The sequence below is a fragment of the Panthera pardus genome, unplaced genomic scaffold (genome assembly GCF_024362965.1).
Source record: "Panthera pardus isolate Hobbes unplaced genomic scaffold, ASM2436296v1 HiC_scaffold_8, whole genome shotgun sequence".
NCBI lineage: Eukaryota > Metazoa > Chordata > Mammalia > Carnivora > Felidae > Panthera > Panthera pardus.
The window spans coordinates 20,384,149-20,400,868 of record NW_026527013.1 but is presented as its reverse complement, the minus strand read 5'-3'; the positions used below and the strand labels follow the sequence as shown (position 1 = coordinate 20,400,868).

The 16,720-nt window shown below is 47.5% G+C and overlaps 1 protein-coding gene and 1 long non-coding RNA gene across 5 annotated transcripts in view; one reads left to right on the top strand and one right to left on the bottom strand.

Annotated features, from left to right (window-relative positions):
* Positions 1–733: 733 nt before the first annotated feature.
* On the bottom strand, positions 734–8,712 carry LOC109247868 (uncharacterized). The gene is made up of 4 exons (XR_002071876.2): positions 8,580–8,712; positions 1,861–1,938; positions 1,580–1,670; positions 734–855 (listed from the first exon to the last, which is right to left on the bottom strand). It is a non-coding gene; the product is annotated as an uncharacterized LOC109247868 (long non-coding RNA).
* The window catches only part of DCAF1 (DDB1 and CUL4 associated factor 1), a 93,464-nt gene continuing 84,684 nt past the window's right edge, over positions 7,941–16,720 (top strand). The window contains exon 1 of one of the 4 annotated variants that reach the window (XM_053896692.1): positions 7,941–8,039. Coding sequence is in view for 2 of the 4 variants with exons in the window: in XM_019416997.2 (XP_019272542.1) it covers positions 12,881–12,977 (97 nt within the window). In the remaining 2 variants the exon portion in view is untranslated. Of the gene's footprint in view, positions 8,040–12,867; positions 12,978–14,511; positions 14,672–16,720 lie in introns of those variants that run through there. The other 3 variants (XM_019416997.2, XM_019416994.2, XM_053896691.1) reach the window with 3 other exon arrangements.

The window sequence follows — 16,720 nt, the reverse complement described above, 5'->3', positions numbered from 1 at the left end:
CTCAGGTCATGATCTCACAGTTCATGAGTTTGAGCCCCTTATCGAGCTCTGTGCTGACAGCTCAGAGCCTGGAGCCTGCTTCAGGTTCTGTGTCTCACGCTCTCTGTCTGCCAGGCTCCCTCAAAAATAAATAAACTTAAAAAAAAAATAAACAGAAAGAACAAGTGTTGGTGAGGAAGTGGAGAAATTGGAACTTTTCTGCATTGTTTGTGAGAATATAAAATGACACAGCAACTGTGGAAACAGTACAGTGGCTCTACAAAAAATTAAAACTAGATTTACCATATAATGTAGCAATTCCACTTCTGAGTATGTACCCCGAAGAACTGAAAACAGCATCTCAAAGAGATATTTATACATCCATGTTTCATAGCAGCATTATTCACAATAGCTAAAATGTGGAAGGAACCCGTGTCCATTGATGCATAAATGCACGAACAAAAGGTGATATATACATACCGTGGAATATTATTTAGCCTCTAAAAGGAAGGAAATCCTGTTGCATGCTACAACATGGAGGAATCTTGAGGTCAGTCATTTGAAAGACAGATACTGTAAGATTCCACTTTTTAAAAAAAATTTTAATGTTTATTTATTTTTGAGAGTAAGAGAGACAGAGCATGAGAGACAGTGAGAGAGGGAGACACAGAATCCAAAGCAGGCTCCAGGCTCTGAGCTGTCAGCACAGAGTCCAATGTGGGGCTGGAACTCACAGACCCCGAGACCATGACCTGAGCCAAAGTTGGAAGCTTAACCGAGTGAGCCACTCAGGCGCCTCTGTAAGATTCCACTTACCTGAGGTATCTAAAGCAGTCAAATTCACAGAACAGAAAGTAGAATGGTAGTTGCCAGGGACTGGGGGGAACAGAGAATGGGGAGTTAATATTAATGGGTAGAGAGTTTCAATTTTAAAAAATAAAAGAGCTACAATGAAGATGATGGATGGTGGTCATGGTTGTACATTATGAATATATTTAGTGCCACTGAACTGTACACTTAAAAAGGTTAAAAGGGTAAACTTTTATATGTATATGTATTTTATCACAATAAAAGAAAAAAAAAACAGAAAAAAAAAAAAGAGTTAAGAACTACTGGGATCCAGAGAAACTTTTCCATAGTTGGATGTGGGGTTACAAACACAATGGAACACTGAATATTGTGTGAGAGCAAAGTGAACTTTTTGTTTTTATAAAAACCATTTGTTTCCTATGTAAGTATATCTGGGGTTTAGGAAACACAGAGCTGGTCCTTAAGGAGCCACATGTCAACTCTCTTGAATGCTCTGATGCGCTTTAGCAGCCTGTGGGGTCCCAGAACATGTTCATTACAGCCACTGTCACATTGTATGGCTGTTTGTGTGGCTATCAACCTGAAGAGCCTGTGGACATGAGGTAGAATCCTGTTTCCTACCCAGCACATGGTACTCCATCAATGAATGAAAGAATCAGCAAATGAGTGTCTATTAGGAGGTGATGCACCTACAGTTCTAAGAAGGAGAGGGAAATCACAGTTTGGGTTCTTCCCATGGTTCTCTCCATCTATTTATTTCCACTTTTTACAGTCTGGCCCTGACCCTTACCACTTGCAGGAAGCCTTCCCAGATTATGCCCAGCTACCACATTGAAGGTTTGGGCCTCCAGGATAACTCATCTTCATCATTTCCCTTTCACCTGAAGATGGAAGTAGGCAAGAAAGTTAACACAGGGAAGAATGAGCTGCCTAAAAAGGCAGCTAGGTAGGCTGGGAGAGGGAGGATGGGGAATCAGGCCCTCTATACTCCAGCATCTCCAACTCCAGACTCCAAAAGAGAGGGGTTGGGATGCTTCCTCATCCTTCCCCAGAGTAGGTATCCCAACAGACCTGGGGGATGCCACTGGGCTGCTCAAGTCCTTCTGGGAAGAAGATGTTGTCCTCCAAGGTGGCATCTTCGAAAGGCTGCTGGAGGAGGGGATAAGTACCATAGGTCAAGCTAGGGTACTGGCCGAATGCTCACCTCCGGTGCCTCCTTTCCTGATGGAGAAAGCAGGAGTTCTGGACTTTGTCCTTATAGCCGAGCAGGCTTGGACAAGTTAGTTAATTTCTCTGAGCCACAGCTTACTCATCTGTTAAAATGGAGCAATGATGCCTACCTTGTAGGACTGTTGAAAGAACACTTTGAGGGTCTGAGCATGGGACCTTGCTCAAAGGAGATGCTCTGTGTCTGCCTGGACTTAGTGCAGAACTCTAGCTGCACAAAGGTCAGTAACTTTCACCAGAGGCCTGGCTGTAGCATCACCAGTTAAACCATGTGACTGAGCTAGTGACAAAGCCTCTGGTGCCTCAGCATCCTGAGATAAAGGGTGGGAAAGATCTGTTCCCACCATCTCCCTCTCATGAGTGGCAGCTGAGAGGAAACCACGGGACAGAGATGGCTTTAGAATAAAACACAAAAGCCAACTCATACTGAGCAATTACCTGGGTCAGGCTAAGTCCTTAATGTTCATTAGCTCATATAATCCTTGCAGACACCATGGGAAGGGTACTATTATTCTCTGTATATATCAGTTTTACTTCTATCTACTTACTATTTTTATTTCTATTAAAACAATTTTTTAATGTTTATTTTTGAGAGAGAGACAGAATGCAAGCAGGAGAGGGGCAGAAAGAGAGGGAGACACAGAATCCGAAGCAGGCTCCAGGCTCTGAGCTGTCAGCACAGAGCCCTATGTGGAGCTCGAACCCATGAACTGCGAGATCATGACCTGAGCCAAAGTCAGACACTCAACCGACTGAACCACCCAGGTGCCCCTCTACTTAACATTTTTAGAGAAGTTTTAGATTCACAACAAAATTGAGCAGAAAGTACACAGCCCCCACACTTCCCCCCCACACCCGCCTCCTCCCTCACCCCAGCCTCCTCAATTACCAACATTCTCCACCAGAGTGGTACATTTGTCACAATCAGTGAACCTACACTGACTCATCACCATCTCCCAGAGTCTGTAGTTTATTAGCACTCTTGGTGTTTGTATATTCTATGGATTTGGACAAATGTATGGTGACATGTATAGTTTTACTTTCCAATACGATTTATTTTTACCAAAGCAGTCCATGTTCAGTGGCTTCGAAGCTAAAGTACAAAAAGAGCTTATATGGAAAAGCAATCTGCCCTGCCCACTCTTTCTAACCCAAGGCCCAGGCCTCAGGGGCAGAGTGGATCCTTGTTCTGTAGTCCTCAGCCTCGGGAGGCCGGCGGGGGGGGGGGGGGGGGTTCACCCTTAGCACTGAGGTGATGAACCTTCTTTTTAGGATAAGGACTATCAGAAGGGAGTGGAGACAAATAGCCCATTGGGGCCAAATGGCCAGATTGGATACCCTCTACCCCAAGGTCAGCCAAGCATCTCCAATAAGACATTCTAAAGGTTATTATAAAATCCCTGCTTACTTCTTTAGAAGCCCTAGAGATCATTTTTGGACTTTTGCTGGATGAGGAGAGCTAAAGCCCAACACAGGAAGGCTGCCATGATGTGAAGCTCCTGGGGCAGAGGGAGATTGGGTTCTGGCTGGCTGTGTATCCTGGGAAAACTTCTCCCCTCTGGACTTTGAGATCTTCATGTGAAAAACCAGAGAGTTGGACAGCTGATCCCTACGGCCATGTCTCAGCTGACAGGGGGAGTCTGGGCTCCTATTGCTTAGCGGCCCAATCTCTAGTGCTCTTCCTGTGAGCTGGGTACTTCCTTGTAACCACCTTCAAAGTAAGCATTATTGCCCCATTTTATGGATGAGAAATTGAGACCCAGAAGTGTTGTCAGGCCACATAGCTAAAGAGGAGCAGGGTCAGGATTCTAAATCAGGGCGCATGCTCTCCTTCCCTGGGGCTGGATCACTGAGCCTTCTGTCCCACTTTCACTGGAATAGGTGCTCTGGTGTGTGTGTGTGTGTGTGTGTGTGTGTGTGTGTGTGTGTGTGTGGCAGGTGAGTGGGTATGTAGGTAGGAGAGTAACAGAGGATCCCATGGCTTCCAGTAGCAGCAGGGCCCAGCTCACTAGGCCCCCAGGATTTCAAGTCTCCAGGCCCACCTCAGGGTGAAGAGCATCACATCCACATTCTGTTTGATGCCAGCTTCTCACCCCAGACCAGTATTCTTGGCTTTGGCTGTGAATGAATCACCTGTGGAGCTTTGGGAAACAATAGTGTCTGTGACCCATCTGTAGAGATACTGATTTAATTGATCTGGAACAGGCTCCTGGCACTGGGAGATCATCAAAACTCCACAGGTGATTCAAATGTGCAGCTAGGGCGGAGAACCTTGTACTAGCCTCTCAGCTTACTGAAGAGCCTTGTTTTTGCTTCACCATGCCTGGCCCTAGGGAATGTCTGCTGTCTTTGCCCTGCCTCCCTAGCCATCAGGGCAGAGAAAAAGCAGTAGCCTTTGTTTTATGCTACAATGTAACTACCTTTCTCTGTAACAAGGTCCACAGCACCATTACTCTGCCCTCTTGAATTTCTGGTCCTCCTCAGAGTAGCCAAGGCCATGATGCTTTTTATGGATTCTTTGAAACTAAAGCCCCTGGAATCCAGTCCTAACAGGTTTGGGGGTGGGGAGCCCACCTTGCTCTCTGCTCTGCATCTTTGAGGAAAAGAAATGGGGGAGGGCAGGGTTTGCTCTCCACCCAGGCTGCCCTGAGTATTTTCTGGCTCCTAGGTAAGGCTTGCAGCCCCATGAAATTAGTATGTCCTGCATTCAAAAAAGGACAAGGAGAGGGGCGCCTGGGTGGCTCAGTCGGTTGAGTGTCTGACTCTTGATTTTGGCTCAACTCATGGCCTCAGGGTTGTGAGATAGAGCCCCTTTTTTGGGCTCTGTGCTGAGTGTGGAGCCTGCTTGAGTGTCTCTTTCCTCCTCTCCCTCTCTGCCTCTCCCCCACTCATGCACGTGTGCACTCTCTCTCAAAAAAAACAAAAACTCACACAAAAACTCCGAAAAAAACTTTAAAAAAGGACAAGGACAATTCTGGAGGCTACAAGAATCTCAGAAGAGAGGCAAATCTGAATGCTACCCAGAGAATGAGAATCTCCTGTCTCCTGCCTACTGAACTCAGGTTCAGAAAGGTGCCTGATGTGCTCCTGACTTAGGACACCTATGTGGGCTTTGGGCCACAGAGCCCTGGATGCTGATTTCAGAACCCATAAAAGAGAATCAAAGTTAGGAGTAGAGGGCTAGGTGAGAGGTGGGTTGGAGATGTACTGGCGGTTGTAATTAAGCCGAGCCAGGACCAGGAACTGGAAGTGATAGTGGGGGAAGTTACTCAGGACAGGACTCTGAGGTGGCCACTAAATGTGGTATTCCTTAGCCTGCTCTCTTTCTTTTTAAAGCCTGGGCTTTGAAGTCACAGATTTATGGCAGGCTAAGCCAAGATGGGTCTGGAAGCCACATGACAGATGGTTTTCAAACTGAGTTCCTTAGAATCCTAAGGAGTTCCTCAGAATTGGTAGGAACTCTGCCACACGGTGTCCTCCAACTCCCAACATGGCTTCTTTTTTCTACTTAATGAACAGATGTACAAGATTTCACTGGGGAAAAAAAAAAAAAAAGGATTCTACACTAAAATAATACTAACAAAATTTAAAAACCGTAGCTCTAGTAAACTTCTGATGGGGAAACTTGCCCAGGGTCGCCCTCTAGTCTTTTACCCCTTAGACCAGGCCTGTCCCCACAGCACACTCGCAGGCTCCATAGAGTATACAGTAGAAGACCCTCTGTGGAAGTATGGCTTCAATGCTGCAACAAAAATGGCCAAGAGAGGAGCCACATGGGGGAGGGCCACTCTTAACAGAATGAATGACCCCAAGACCCAGAACTTCAGCCCCCGAGAGACAGTGTGAAGCTGCCTTGGCTCTAATGTCAAAAGCCCTCATGATTCTAGTCTGTTCTTACCTTCAGGTAAATGTAGGGACCTGACCTGGGAGGTAGGGCCCTAGGGATTCCAGGCTGCCCCACCACTTCCTGGGCCATAGCTTTCTCTTTAAGGAAGGCAACTTGGGGGGGGGGGGGGTCACCTGGGTGGCTCAGTGGGTTGAGCCTCCGACTTCGGCTTAGGTCATGATCTCACGGCCCTCGTGAGTTCGAGCCCCATGTTGGACTCTGTGCTGACAGCTCAGAGCCTGGAGCCTTCATATTCTGGGTCTCCCTCTCTTTCTCTGCCTTCTCCCACTCATGCTGTCTCTCTCTGTCTCTCAAAAATAAATAAAACATTTTAAAAAATTAAAAAAAAAAAGGAAGGCAGCTGGGCACAGTCACTCAGCTCCTAGACTGTGGGCCCTTGAGAGCAGGACATGTCATCTCCATCATGTGCTGCATCCTCCTCAGCCCAAGTGACACAGGATACAAGGTGAGGCATAGAGCTGAAACTCAGGAATCCCTAGCTTCACAGAAAATATTTTTTATTGATTAAAAAAATTTATTTTGAGAGAGAGAGACAGAAAGTGAGTGGGGAAGGGGCAGAGAGAGAGAGAGAGAGAGAGAAAGAGAGAGAGACAGAATCTGAAGCAGGCTCCAGGCTCCGAGCTGTCAGCACAGAGTCCAACACAGCACTTGAACTCACAGGCTGTGAGATCATGACCTGACCTGACGTTGGAGGCTCAACTGACTGAGCCACCCAGGCACCCCTATTGATTTTTTTTTAAACAAGGCTTCAGGGGTGCCTGGGTGGCTCAGTCAGTTAAGTGTCTGACTTCGACTCAGGTCATGATCTCAAGGTTCATGGGTTTGAACCCTGCATCAGGCTCTGTGCTAACAGCTCAGAGCCTAGAGTCTGTGTCTCCCTCTCTGCCTCTCCCCCACTAGTGCTCTGTCTCTTTTTCTCTCTTAAAAATAAATACTAAAACAAATTTTTTTTTCTTTTTTTTTTTAAATTTTTTTTAACATTTATTCATTTTTGAAAGGCAGAGAGAGACAGAGCGTGAATGGGGGAGGGGCATCGAGAGAGAGACACAGAAACAGAAGCAGGCTCCAGGCTCTGAGCCATCAGCACAGAGCCATCAGCACAGAGCCCGACGCGGGGCTCGAACTCACAGACCGCGAGATCATGACCTGAGCCGAAGCCGGCCACTTAACCGACTGAGCCACCCAGGTGCCCCTAAAACAAATTTTTTAAACAAGACTTCAATCAAGTGGCTCTCCTGAATCCCGCCCCCCCCCCCCCCCCAAACTGTGACCTTCCACAGCAGTGGTTGACTTTGTATACTATATGTAGTGAAACTTTCTTCTCCCTCCTGTTTTCTTTTATGGGTTAGCTTCTCTGGTGGTAGAAATTTCTATACCCTGGAGAGAGTGGGCTCTGGGTATTCCCATTTATTCTCCCAACCTTTTTCTTCCTCTGAGCAGTCCAACGGGTGAGGGTATCCCAAGGCCAACGGGGCTGCTTATCAATGCAGAAGAATGTGAGAGCATGCGCTTGCCCAGGAAACAGGTGGAAAATTCAACCACAAGTGAATGACCATCGATGGATTGCACTGAGGGGAAGACTGAATCCTCAGCTCAGAGGTCTTAACCTCTCTTTGCCATGGAACATCCAGAACATCAGTGATCAGAACTTTTATATGTATTCAATTGGGGTGGGGCCCTCTATTCACCCTCTTCCTCTGGGTCTCAAGGGACAGGATGATGGCCAAAGACCACAGACCACAGACCCAGGCGCCTGCTGTTCTTACCTCCCTGCAATGACCAAGATCTGAGAAACTGTTCTCATCCCCAGGTCTCCGACTGACCCCCTCATGCTTTACAACCTGAGCCCCTCCAGACCCCCCACCTCCCTCAGAGTCCAAAGGCCACTTCTGAAGCCCTCCATAGCCCCAAGTAATTCCCACTAATCCCTGGTTGTCCTGGTCCCTGGTCCTGTGGGGAGGCAGCCAGCTTTGTGACTTCACAAAAGGCCATCTTGTGACAAGTTTGGACCAGATGAAGCAGGAACTAGACAGAGGGGCTCCCCCCAGAAACACCATGTGACTTTTCATGGAGAGACACCCCCACCTCTGAGGGAATGAAGAGGAACTGCCTCATGGTAAGAGCCCAGGACATCTTCTACACTTAGAAACACCTTTCCTTAATGACTTCAACTCCCAGACCTAACTGGATATTCCTGGCTACCCTGGCAATATGTCTCAGAGGTCCAGGCCCATTGCAGCAAGGTTTAGGGAGGGGCAGGAGGTGGTGGATACTTCAAGTGGTGGTGGTGACGGTGGGTCTCTGGCCTCTGAATGGGAAGTCAGATGAGCCTCCTTCCATTACACAAAGCTAATCTTCTCTAGGCTTTTCAAAGTAAAAAGACTGATAGATGTTTTATGTGACCTGAGTCTTCATCAGGGTCTGCCCCTGTGGTCTCCAGAGTACCTTCAAATAGGTCAGGACTGAGATCCCTGAATTCCATAGAAAGGTTTCATGGCCACAAACAGGTATTGTCAAAAATCCAAGGTCTTTTCTCTCCAATTCTGACTCCACTGTTGTTCCTCCTGGAAGAACTTATGATTCCAGGAACGTGAGGCAAAAGAGGCTGGGGGTGCTTTCTCTTTACCTTCCTTGCACCTGTTCCTCACCCTCTTACCTGGAGCATAGTCTCTGGAAAGGGCAGGCCACAGGAGTCAGCAGGGATGCTAACTGGCAGCCAGGCTGTCATCTGATAGGTAGTGCAGGTACCTGGAAGGCAGAGGTTGGCCCCCTTCATGCTGCAGCCCTTGTTTGTGATGGGCAGGTTCACTGTGAGGGTAGTCCAGGGTATATCTATGGCCACCCCCTCTGCCCTCTACTTTGTGACATCACCATCCTGCCAGAGGACCCAGAGAAAGAAGCAAGTGTGCTCTGGGCAAGGATTCTAGATACAGGCCTCCCAGCAGGGAGGCAGGGTGGATAGGCTGGTTTGGGAAGGTGACATGTCTGGATTTACATCTAAGGGGCTCCTTGGCCTTGACTACTTTCACCTTTGATCAGTGGTAGCTCTTAAAGCTCTTAAAGCATCTGGAGGCCTAGGAACAGATCTTCTTAAACCACCCTCTGACCCGTGCAATTTTCAGTTCTGGGGTGGGACAGAGAGGTGGACAGGTGATCCCCCCCAGGGTGGTTCCTTTGCTACTTCCCAGCACTTTTGAAAATATGCCCTAGGATTTTTTTCTGGTTAGGAGCTCATTTCTCATTTAAATGAGGAAAACCTGAGCTCTGCCAGCAGCTAGTCCTGGGAGCAAAGAGAAACCAGCTGAAGAACTTAAACAGGGACAGCATTAGACCAAGAATAATCAAAATAGGAATAGTCATCACTTCTCTAACACTTACTGTGTGGTAGGCCTCAAGCCGAGTATTTTACATGCATTATCACATTTAATCCTCAATGCTAGAAAGAAGATGTTATTTCTACTTTCCAGCAAAAGAAACTGAAGCTCGGGAGGCGGAGTGATTAGGCCAAGGTTCCACAGCTGGTAAATGGGAGCACCAGTATTAGGATGCAGGTCTATTTTCTTCCCAGGCTGGACTCCACTGCTGACCCATCTCCATCTGCAAACTCTTCCCAGTAAAGAGGAAAAACTATTTTCTTATTCTTGACCACAACCAATGGGGTTAAAGAGAGAAGGGTAGATGGGAAGAATTTGAGCCTAATAGCACTCACATCATCAGCTTGTGGCTAAAGGAGCCTTGACTGCTTTGCCTGTCTAATGAAACCCTTTGGGAGACAGCTGTTCTTATTTGCTTCTAACTATTTTGCAGATGATTTAAGAGAGGCTCTGGGGACCACATGCAGGGAGTCCTTGGGGTCCAGGGCTGAGTAGTGGTTCTGAGGTGGTGTTGCCAGATAAAATATAAGATGACCAGTTCACTTTTTAAAAATGTTTATTTATTTATTTTGATAAGAGAGTAAGAGAATGCTTGCGAGAGAGGCAGAGAGAGAGGGAGAGAGAAAATCCCAAGCAGGCTGCACACTGTCAGTGCAGAGCCTGACATGGGGCTCAGTCCCGTGAACCGTGAGATCATGACATAAGCCAAAATCAAGAGTCAGATGCTGTACCCACTGAGCCGCCCAGGTGCCCCAGGATGACCAGTTCACTTTTAATTTCAGATGAAAAATATATAAAAAAATACAAGTATGTCCTAAAGATTGCATGGGGCTCTTCCGGAGGCTCTTCAGTCTTGTTGAGACCCTGGTAGGTGGGAGCTGGGGGGGGGGGGGGTTGGGGGGGTGGTCTGCTTCATTTCCTACTTGAGCCTCAGGCCCCTCTATGAAGTTGAACCTGTGGGAATAGGAGGCAGAGACTGACTTCTGGAGACCACAGCTACTGTGGCCACTGGACAAGGTGGGGTTCAAACTTTGTGGAGTCTCATTTTTTCCCTCTGCAAAACAAGAGTGGTGGATGTGGATGCTGTCATATAGGAGTGGTTTTTTGCACACCTCATGGGCAATGGTGGTAAGTGTTCTATTTTTCTAGGGGGCTGCCAAGGTTCCCAGGCAGGAGGAGGGCACCAAATGAATGACTGGAATTCCCTCTTTGTCCACACTGGAGCCCTCAGAGCCTCACAGCCCTAAGCTACTCCATGGTGGCTCCTGTGACACTTGGACACTTGCGGAAGCAGTCTTGTTCAGCCAACAGTGGAGCGGGGGTTGATGTGGGATAGCTGGCCTGATCTTCTGGTCCCAAGGAGTTGTAGGAGGAGGCCCAGGAACTGTGGGCACCAGTGTGGGAATGCGCTGGTGAGAACACCCGGATCTAGTGAGCCTGGAAGTAGGTGACTGGAAAGAAGGGGTGGCAGAGAGGGGTGGAACATCCTGAGGCCCAGAGGACTTGGTGCTATTGATTTTCCTACTCCAGTACATGGGCATGCTTAGGGGTAAGGGCAGGTAGAACATACCCAACTCTGTAGCTCTTGGTGTTGGGGCCAGGGATGGGCTGCTCTTGCCCTTTATATGTCACCAGGCAGCCCTGTAAGCATGACTTTTGGATGGTGCCTGCTGTTTCTGAGGCACACCATAGGGAGGGTTTCAGCACAGGCAGAGCAGGGGAGGACAGTCCAGAGATGTTCTTCCAAAGAGGCCAAGGAATCTCTTTCCAGTGATTCACAGACAATGTGCCGAACCAAACCAGGTGTGTGGGCCTGGACTATCTGTGGATTTATGCTTGTATGTGCTTAGATGTCAAAATGTTGTCTGTGAGGCCTGGTGCCAATGCATAGGTGTGCATGCTTGTGTATCTGGCACACGTTCCTGTGCTGTGAAATGTATCAGTGAATATGCTTGGAATGCATCTGCAGCCTGGAAAACAAGGGTGCCGTCTCCTCCCCTTCCCAGAGTGGCAGTCTGGGAGTGCCATCAATTGTGTGGCTGTGTGTTGGCAGGGGTAGGGAGGCTGCAGGCATTGTGGAGCAAAGGTTCTAGAGAGGACCACTCTACGGGCCATGTATAGCTCCTGCTCTGCTTCTCCAGCCTCCTGGGTCCTGGCTTTTCCTATTTTTAATTACAAAAATTTTTAAAGATGAACTTTATTGTCAGATTGGTTTCATACAACACCCAGTGCTCATCCCAACAGGTGCCCTCCTCAATGCCCATCACCTACCCCCCCCTCCCTCCCACCCCCCATCAACCCTCAGTTTATTCTCAGTTTTTAAGAGCCTCTTATGGTTTGGCTCTCTCCCTCTCTAACTTTTTTTCCCTCCCCCTCCCCCATGGTCTTCTGGTAAGTTTCTCAGGATCCACATAGGAGTGAAAACATATGGTATCTGTCTTTCTCTGACTGACTTATTTCACTTAGCATAACACTCTCCAGTTCCATCCACGTTGGTACAAAAGGCCATATTTCATTCTTTCTCATTGCCACGTAGTACTCCATTGTGTATATAAACCACAATTTCTTTATCCATTCATCAGTTGATGGACATTTAGGCTCTTTCCATAATTTGGCTATTGTTGAAAGCGCTGCTATAAACATTGGGGTACAAGTGCCCCTATGCATCAGCACTCCTGTATCCCTTGGGTAAATTCCTAGCAGTGTTATTGCTGGGTCATAGGGTAGTTCTATTTTTAATTTTTTGAGGAACCTCCATGCTGTTTTCCAGAGCAGCTGCACCAGTTTGCATTCCCACCAGCAGTGCAAGAGGGTTCCCGTTTCTCCACATCCTCACCAGCATCTATAGTCTCCTGATTTGTTCATTTTAGCTACTCTCACTGGCGTGAGGTGGTATCTGAGTGTGGTTTTGACTTGTATTTATTTCCCTGATGAGGAGTGACGTTGAGCATCTTCTCATGTGCCTGTTGGCCATCTGGATGTCTTCTTTAGAGAAGTGTCTATTCATGTTCTCTGCCCATTGCTTATTTGTTTTTCGGTGTGGAGTTTGGTGAGTTCTTTATAGATTTTGGATACTAGCCCTTTGTCCAATATGTCACTTGCAAATATCTTTTCCAATTCCATTGGTTGCCTTTTAGTTTTGCTGATTGTTTCCTTTGCTGTGCAGAAGCTTTTTATTTCATGAGGTCCCAGTATTTCATTTTTGCTGTTAATTCCCTTGCCTTTGGAGATGTGTCGAGTAAGAAATTGCTGTGGCTGAGGTCAGAGAGGTTTTTTCCTGCTTTCTCCTTTAGGGTTTTGATGGTTTCCTGTCTCACATTTAGGCCCTTTATCCATTTTGAGTTTATTTTTGTGAATGGTGTAAGAAAATGGTCTAGTTTCATTCTTCTGCATGTTGCTGCCCAGTTCTCCCAGCACCATTTGTTAAAGAGACTGTCTTTTTTCCATTGGATATTCTTTCCTGCTTTGTCAAAGATTAGTTGGCCATACTTTTGTGGGTCCAATTCTGGAGTCTCTATTCTATTCCATTGGTTTATGTGTCTGTTTTTGTGCCAGGTCCTGGCTTTTCCAAAGTCCCTCTGTGATGCTCTTCAATCCCATCATTGACCCAAAGCCCCATTCTGAGTTTCTGAAGGGGAGCAGTGCCATCTGGTGGCAGACTGAGGCTGCACCAGGAGCAGGTGAGTGGGACCGTGGGTTCCCACAAGGGCTCTTTCAGGTTCCCAGCCAGTGGGGAAATCACAGCTGTGTTACCTAGACCATGGACAGAGGGAGGGTATCTAAGGCTTAAATGCGCTAACTTCATGCATTTTGGTTTTGTGGCTCAGGGAGGCACAGTAAGAAAGTCAGCTCAAGGAGTGCTGGAGGATAGGTATAGGAAAGCTGTGAGTGCAGCCTCTGGACCCACAAACCTGATCCCCGTTCCTTGGGCCACTTCTCTGGGCTCAGATTTCTCATCTGTATAGGTGGCTAACTGTATCTACCCTGTGGGGTAGTAGTGAAGGTTAAAGGAAAAAGTGTGGGTTAAACACTTGGCTCAGAACTGAGCCTGCTGTAAAATCAAAGGAAATGGTAGTGGCCATTACTAACATAGGCAAAGTTCCAAAAGCACAAAGAAGTGAGCTGTGCCGTCATTGCGGGTAAAAGGGTTGCAGAGAGGTGACAAGTCTGGTGCTGCCACCCCACAGTCTAGAATTTTGTGTCTGAACAGCTGCTCCAAGTTACATAGTTAAATGAGGAGGGAGGTCTCTTTTCTGGAAAAAGGGGAATGGAATCAAGAGATCCAGCATCCAGGCTCTGGCCAGCTTCTTACTAGTTGTGGAACCTGAGTATAGCAGCAGGCAGGTTTGCTGGGTTCCTGATCCCCCTGTGAAAGTGTTGGCTGTGAGGACTCCATAGAAATGCATAAAAACTTGTTCAGTTCTCCTGGAGAGAGAAAAGCTGGGTAGGATCTTATCAGGGAGAGATTTTGCTCAGCTGTGGAATCACATATATTTTTCATGTCCCTAAAAAGGGATACCTGAGTCAGAGGCAAGAATCGTTCTGGTTCCATTGCTAATTGGGTGTGAGATGCTAGGTAAGTCATTTCACTCTCTCTGGGCCTTACTTTTCCCAGCTGCAAAATAAAGGAATTAAATTAGATGACCCTGCCTTAATCTATGGCCTTTTAATTTTTTTCCTTTTCTCTGCCTCATATGACACCTAGGATAAATACTGATCCCACAGGTTAAGTCTTGAATAGAAAGGAAGACAAAACCAGTGTCTTCTGTTTCATGAATGCTGTGCTTTCTGATAAGCTTGTAGCAAATATTTTCCTAGATAATGGTATACTCTAGGTATAAAAGGCAAATGAGAGAATAAAACAGCAGCTCACTCCAGTCATACAGGGCAGAATAAGGTTACCGAGAAGGTGTCAATTGGTCGTAGCCTACGCTAGCTTGTGTGGCTCTGGTGCCTCACTATGCGCTTCCGCCTTCCGAACCAGCCAATGAGTACACAGCAGTTCGCATCCAGGCGGGAAAACTATAAATCCCAGAGGTCAATGCTCCGGGAGTAAGTACTCAAGCGCCAATCAAGACTGATGGGCTACGCCCCTAGAAGAGGAACTTCATTTCCCAGGCGGCCCCGGGCTCTTCGATTTTTCTTCCCTCCCGCTGGCGTTTTCCTCCCGCCCCCTTCCAGCGAGCCTCGCGCCAAGTCGGGACGCGCGCGCGCGCGGCACGTAGCGCGCGAGTGACGCATAATATGTGGGCCGCTCTGGAGCTGTGGTCGCGCTGTGTGTGAGTGAGGGAGAGTGAGTGCGGGACCTGAGGCGGTGTGTGTGAACTGTGGCCGCTGGCGGGGTCAGGGGGGAGCGGCGGAGCCGCCCGGGAAGGTGAGTGGGGGAAGAAGGGAGACGGATCTCTGGGAGGGCCGAGAGGAGACAGGGCGCGTGGTCAAGACGGGAGGGAGAGTGGGCGCCGGGCTGGGGGAGGGGCGGCACCTGCCTGGGCCGCCGGCGAGGAGGGGGCGGGCCGGGCCGCCGGGGAGGCTGGGTCTGGGGCCTGACAGGACTTTTCCTTCTTCAGATTCTTGGCTCGGGGGCGGGGCCTCCACGTTCTTGTCTCAGTCCGCAAAAGAAGCTTCCCGAGAGTAACTCTTCCGCCCGGAGTGGGGGGCGGGGGTGTGCTTGCCCCTGCCTGGAGGAGGGGTGCCTCCCCTTCCCCTCGTTAACCTTTTTCGTCCTAGTCTTCCCATTTTCCGTTCCGTACGGGCTGGGGGGCTCCATCTTCCTTGCCGTACGGCGGCCCCCTTCCCTGGCTGTGTCTCCGCCTCCAGCTCCAGTCACCTGGGCGGGCTCTCCCCTCCCTCGGCCTCGTGCCACCTCCCTTTTCACCCGCCCGGCTCTCTGACCGGGCGAGGGGGGCGGAGCTTTCCGAGCACTCCTCCCACCCCTATGGTGGAGGGGAGGGATGGAGGGAGAGGCGTGTGGGTCCTACTGCAGGGAACCAAACCTCGGAGTGCTTGCCGAGCTTCCCGGGAGCGTATTTCCGGGGGTTATGGTCGTTTTCAACTAGGGTGACAGGCATTTGCTCAACTCTTCTCTTCCTAGACGGTTTCCGTCTCACTTCCTCTTACTGTAGTGCTAGCTCTTGGGTTTCGAATTTGAAGAATAATTTTGGAGTGTGGGTAATGGTTCTTTTTGAGTCCCAAATGAATCGTCTTTGTCCATGTCACATTGGCCTTAGTTTTTCTTTACTCAGTATCTTCCTGTTCTAAACGCTTTGTTAATGTACAGATCGAGGAGTTCATTGGCAATGTCCTGTAATTTTCGTTTTCCAGTGTACTGAACTTTATCTTTAAGGTTTATATAAGCTTGTATATTAAGACTCTTTAGGAATTGATTTCGTATTTTTTTTTTCTTGATGCTGTCAAGATTTTTGTACGTAGCAGTATTATCTATTTGGTGATACATTTTTGGATGTTGAGATAATACAGAAATTGGGGAATATAAAGGGCGTAATTTTATCCTCAAAATCCCTTGAGTAGTTGCTGAGTGCAGTGTTCTGTTGTACAGTTAAATTTAGTAGAGGAAGAAACTGGTAGAATGAACCACAAGATAGTTTGGAGTGAATGAAGTTGAGTTTATTATCAATTTCCTTATTTTGTCATTGTTATGGACGCCGAATAGAAAATTGTTATATGTGATCTTGTCATCCTTATTATTGGGTAAATTTTACTTGAATCTTCAAACTTTATTTAAAAACTAAGAATGCTTTGAGACATTTGTTCCACGATTTTAGCCTTACAAGATCTGTCCTTAACATGGACTTTATTTTAGGCTTTGGTATAGTTTCTGCCAGGTAGGCCATTAAGTATTGTGTATTTGGGGAGGACAGATTTTATGATTTAAGAAATTACAAAAGGTTACAAAATAGTGGAAAAATGGTAGAGCTAGGTTAACAACCTATACTGAAAATGTTTTTCCTTTCATTATCTCAGAAAATTTGTTACCTTCACAAAAGTAGTAGATATTATCTGGTGCTTGTGTGTTTTTCCAGAGATCTTTTATTCCAGGGTAAGGTGCGTGTACGTGAATGTGTACACACACACACACTTTGCTTTTCTCATTTGACACATATTTAAGAGTTGGTTCAAATTAGTAAAGGAAATGCTTCTTATTTTTTTCAACTTAAAAAAAAATTTTTTTTAATGTTTATTCATTTTTGAGAGAGACAGAGACAGAATGCGAGTGGGTTAGGGGCAGAGAGAGAGGGAGACACAGAAGCAGAAGCAGGCTCCAGGCTCTGAGCTGTCAGCACAGAGCCTGACGCGGGGGCTCGAACTCACGAGCTGTAAGATCATGACCTGAGCCGAAGTCGGACGCTCAACCGACTGAGCCACCCAGGCGCCCCTTTTTTCAACTTTTATGGAAAATTTTAAA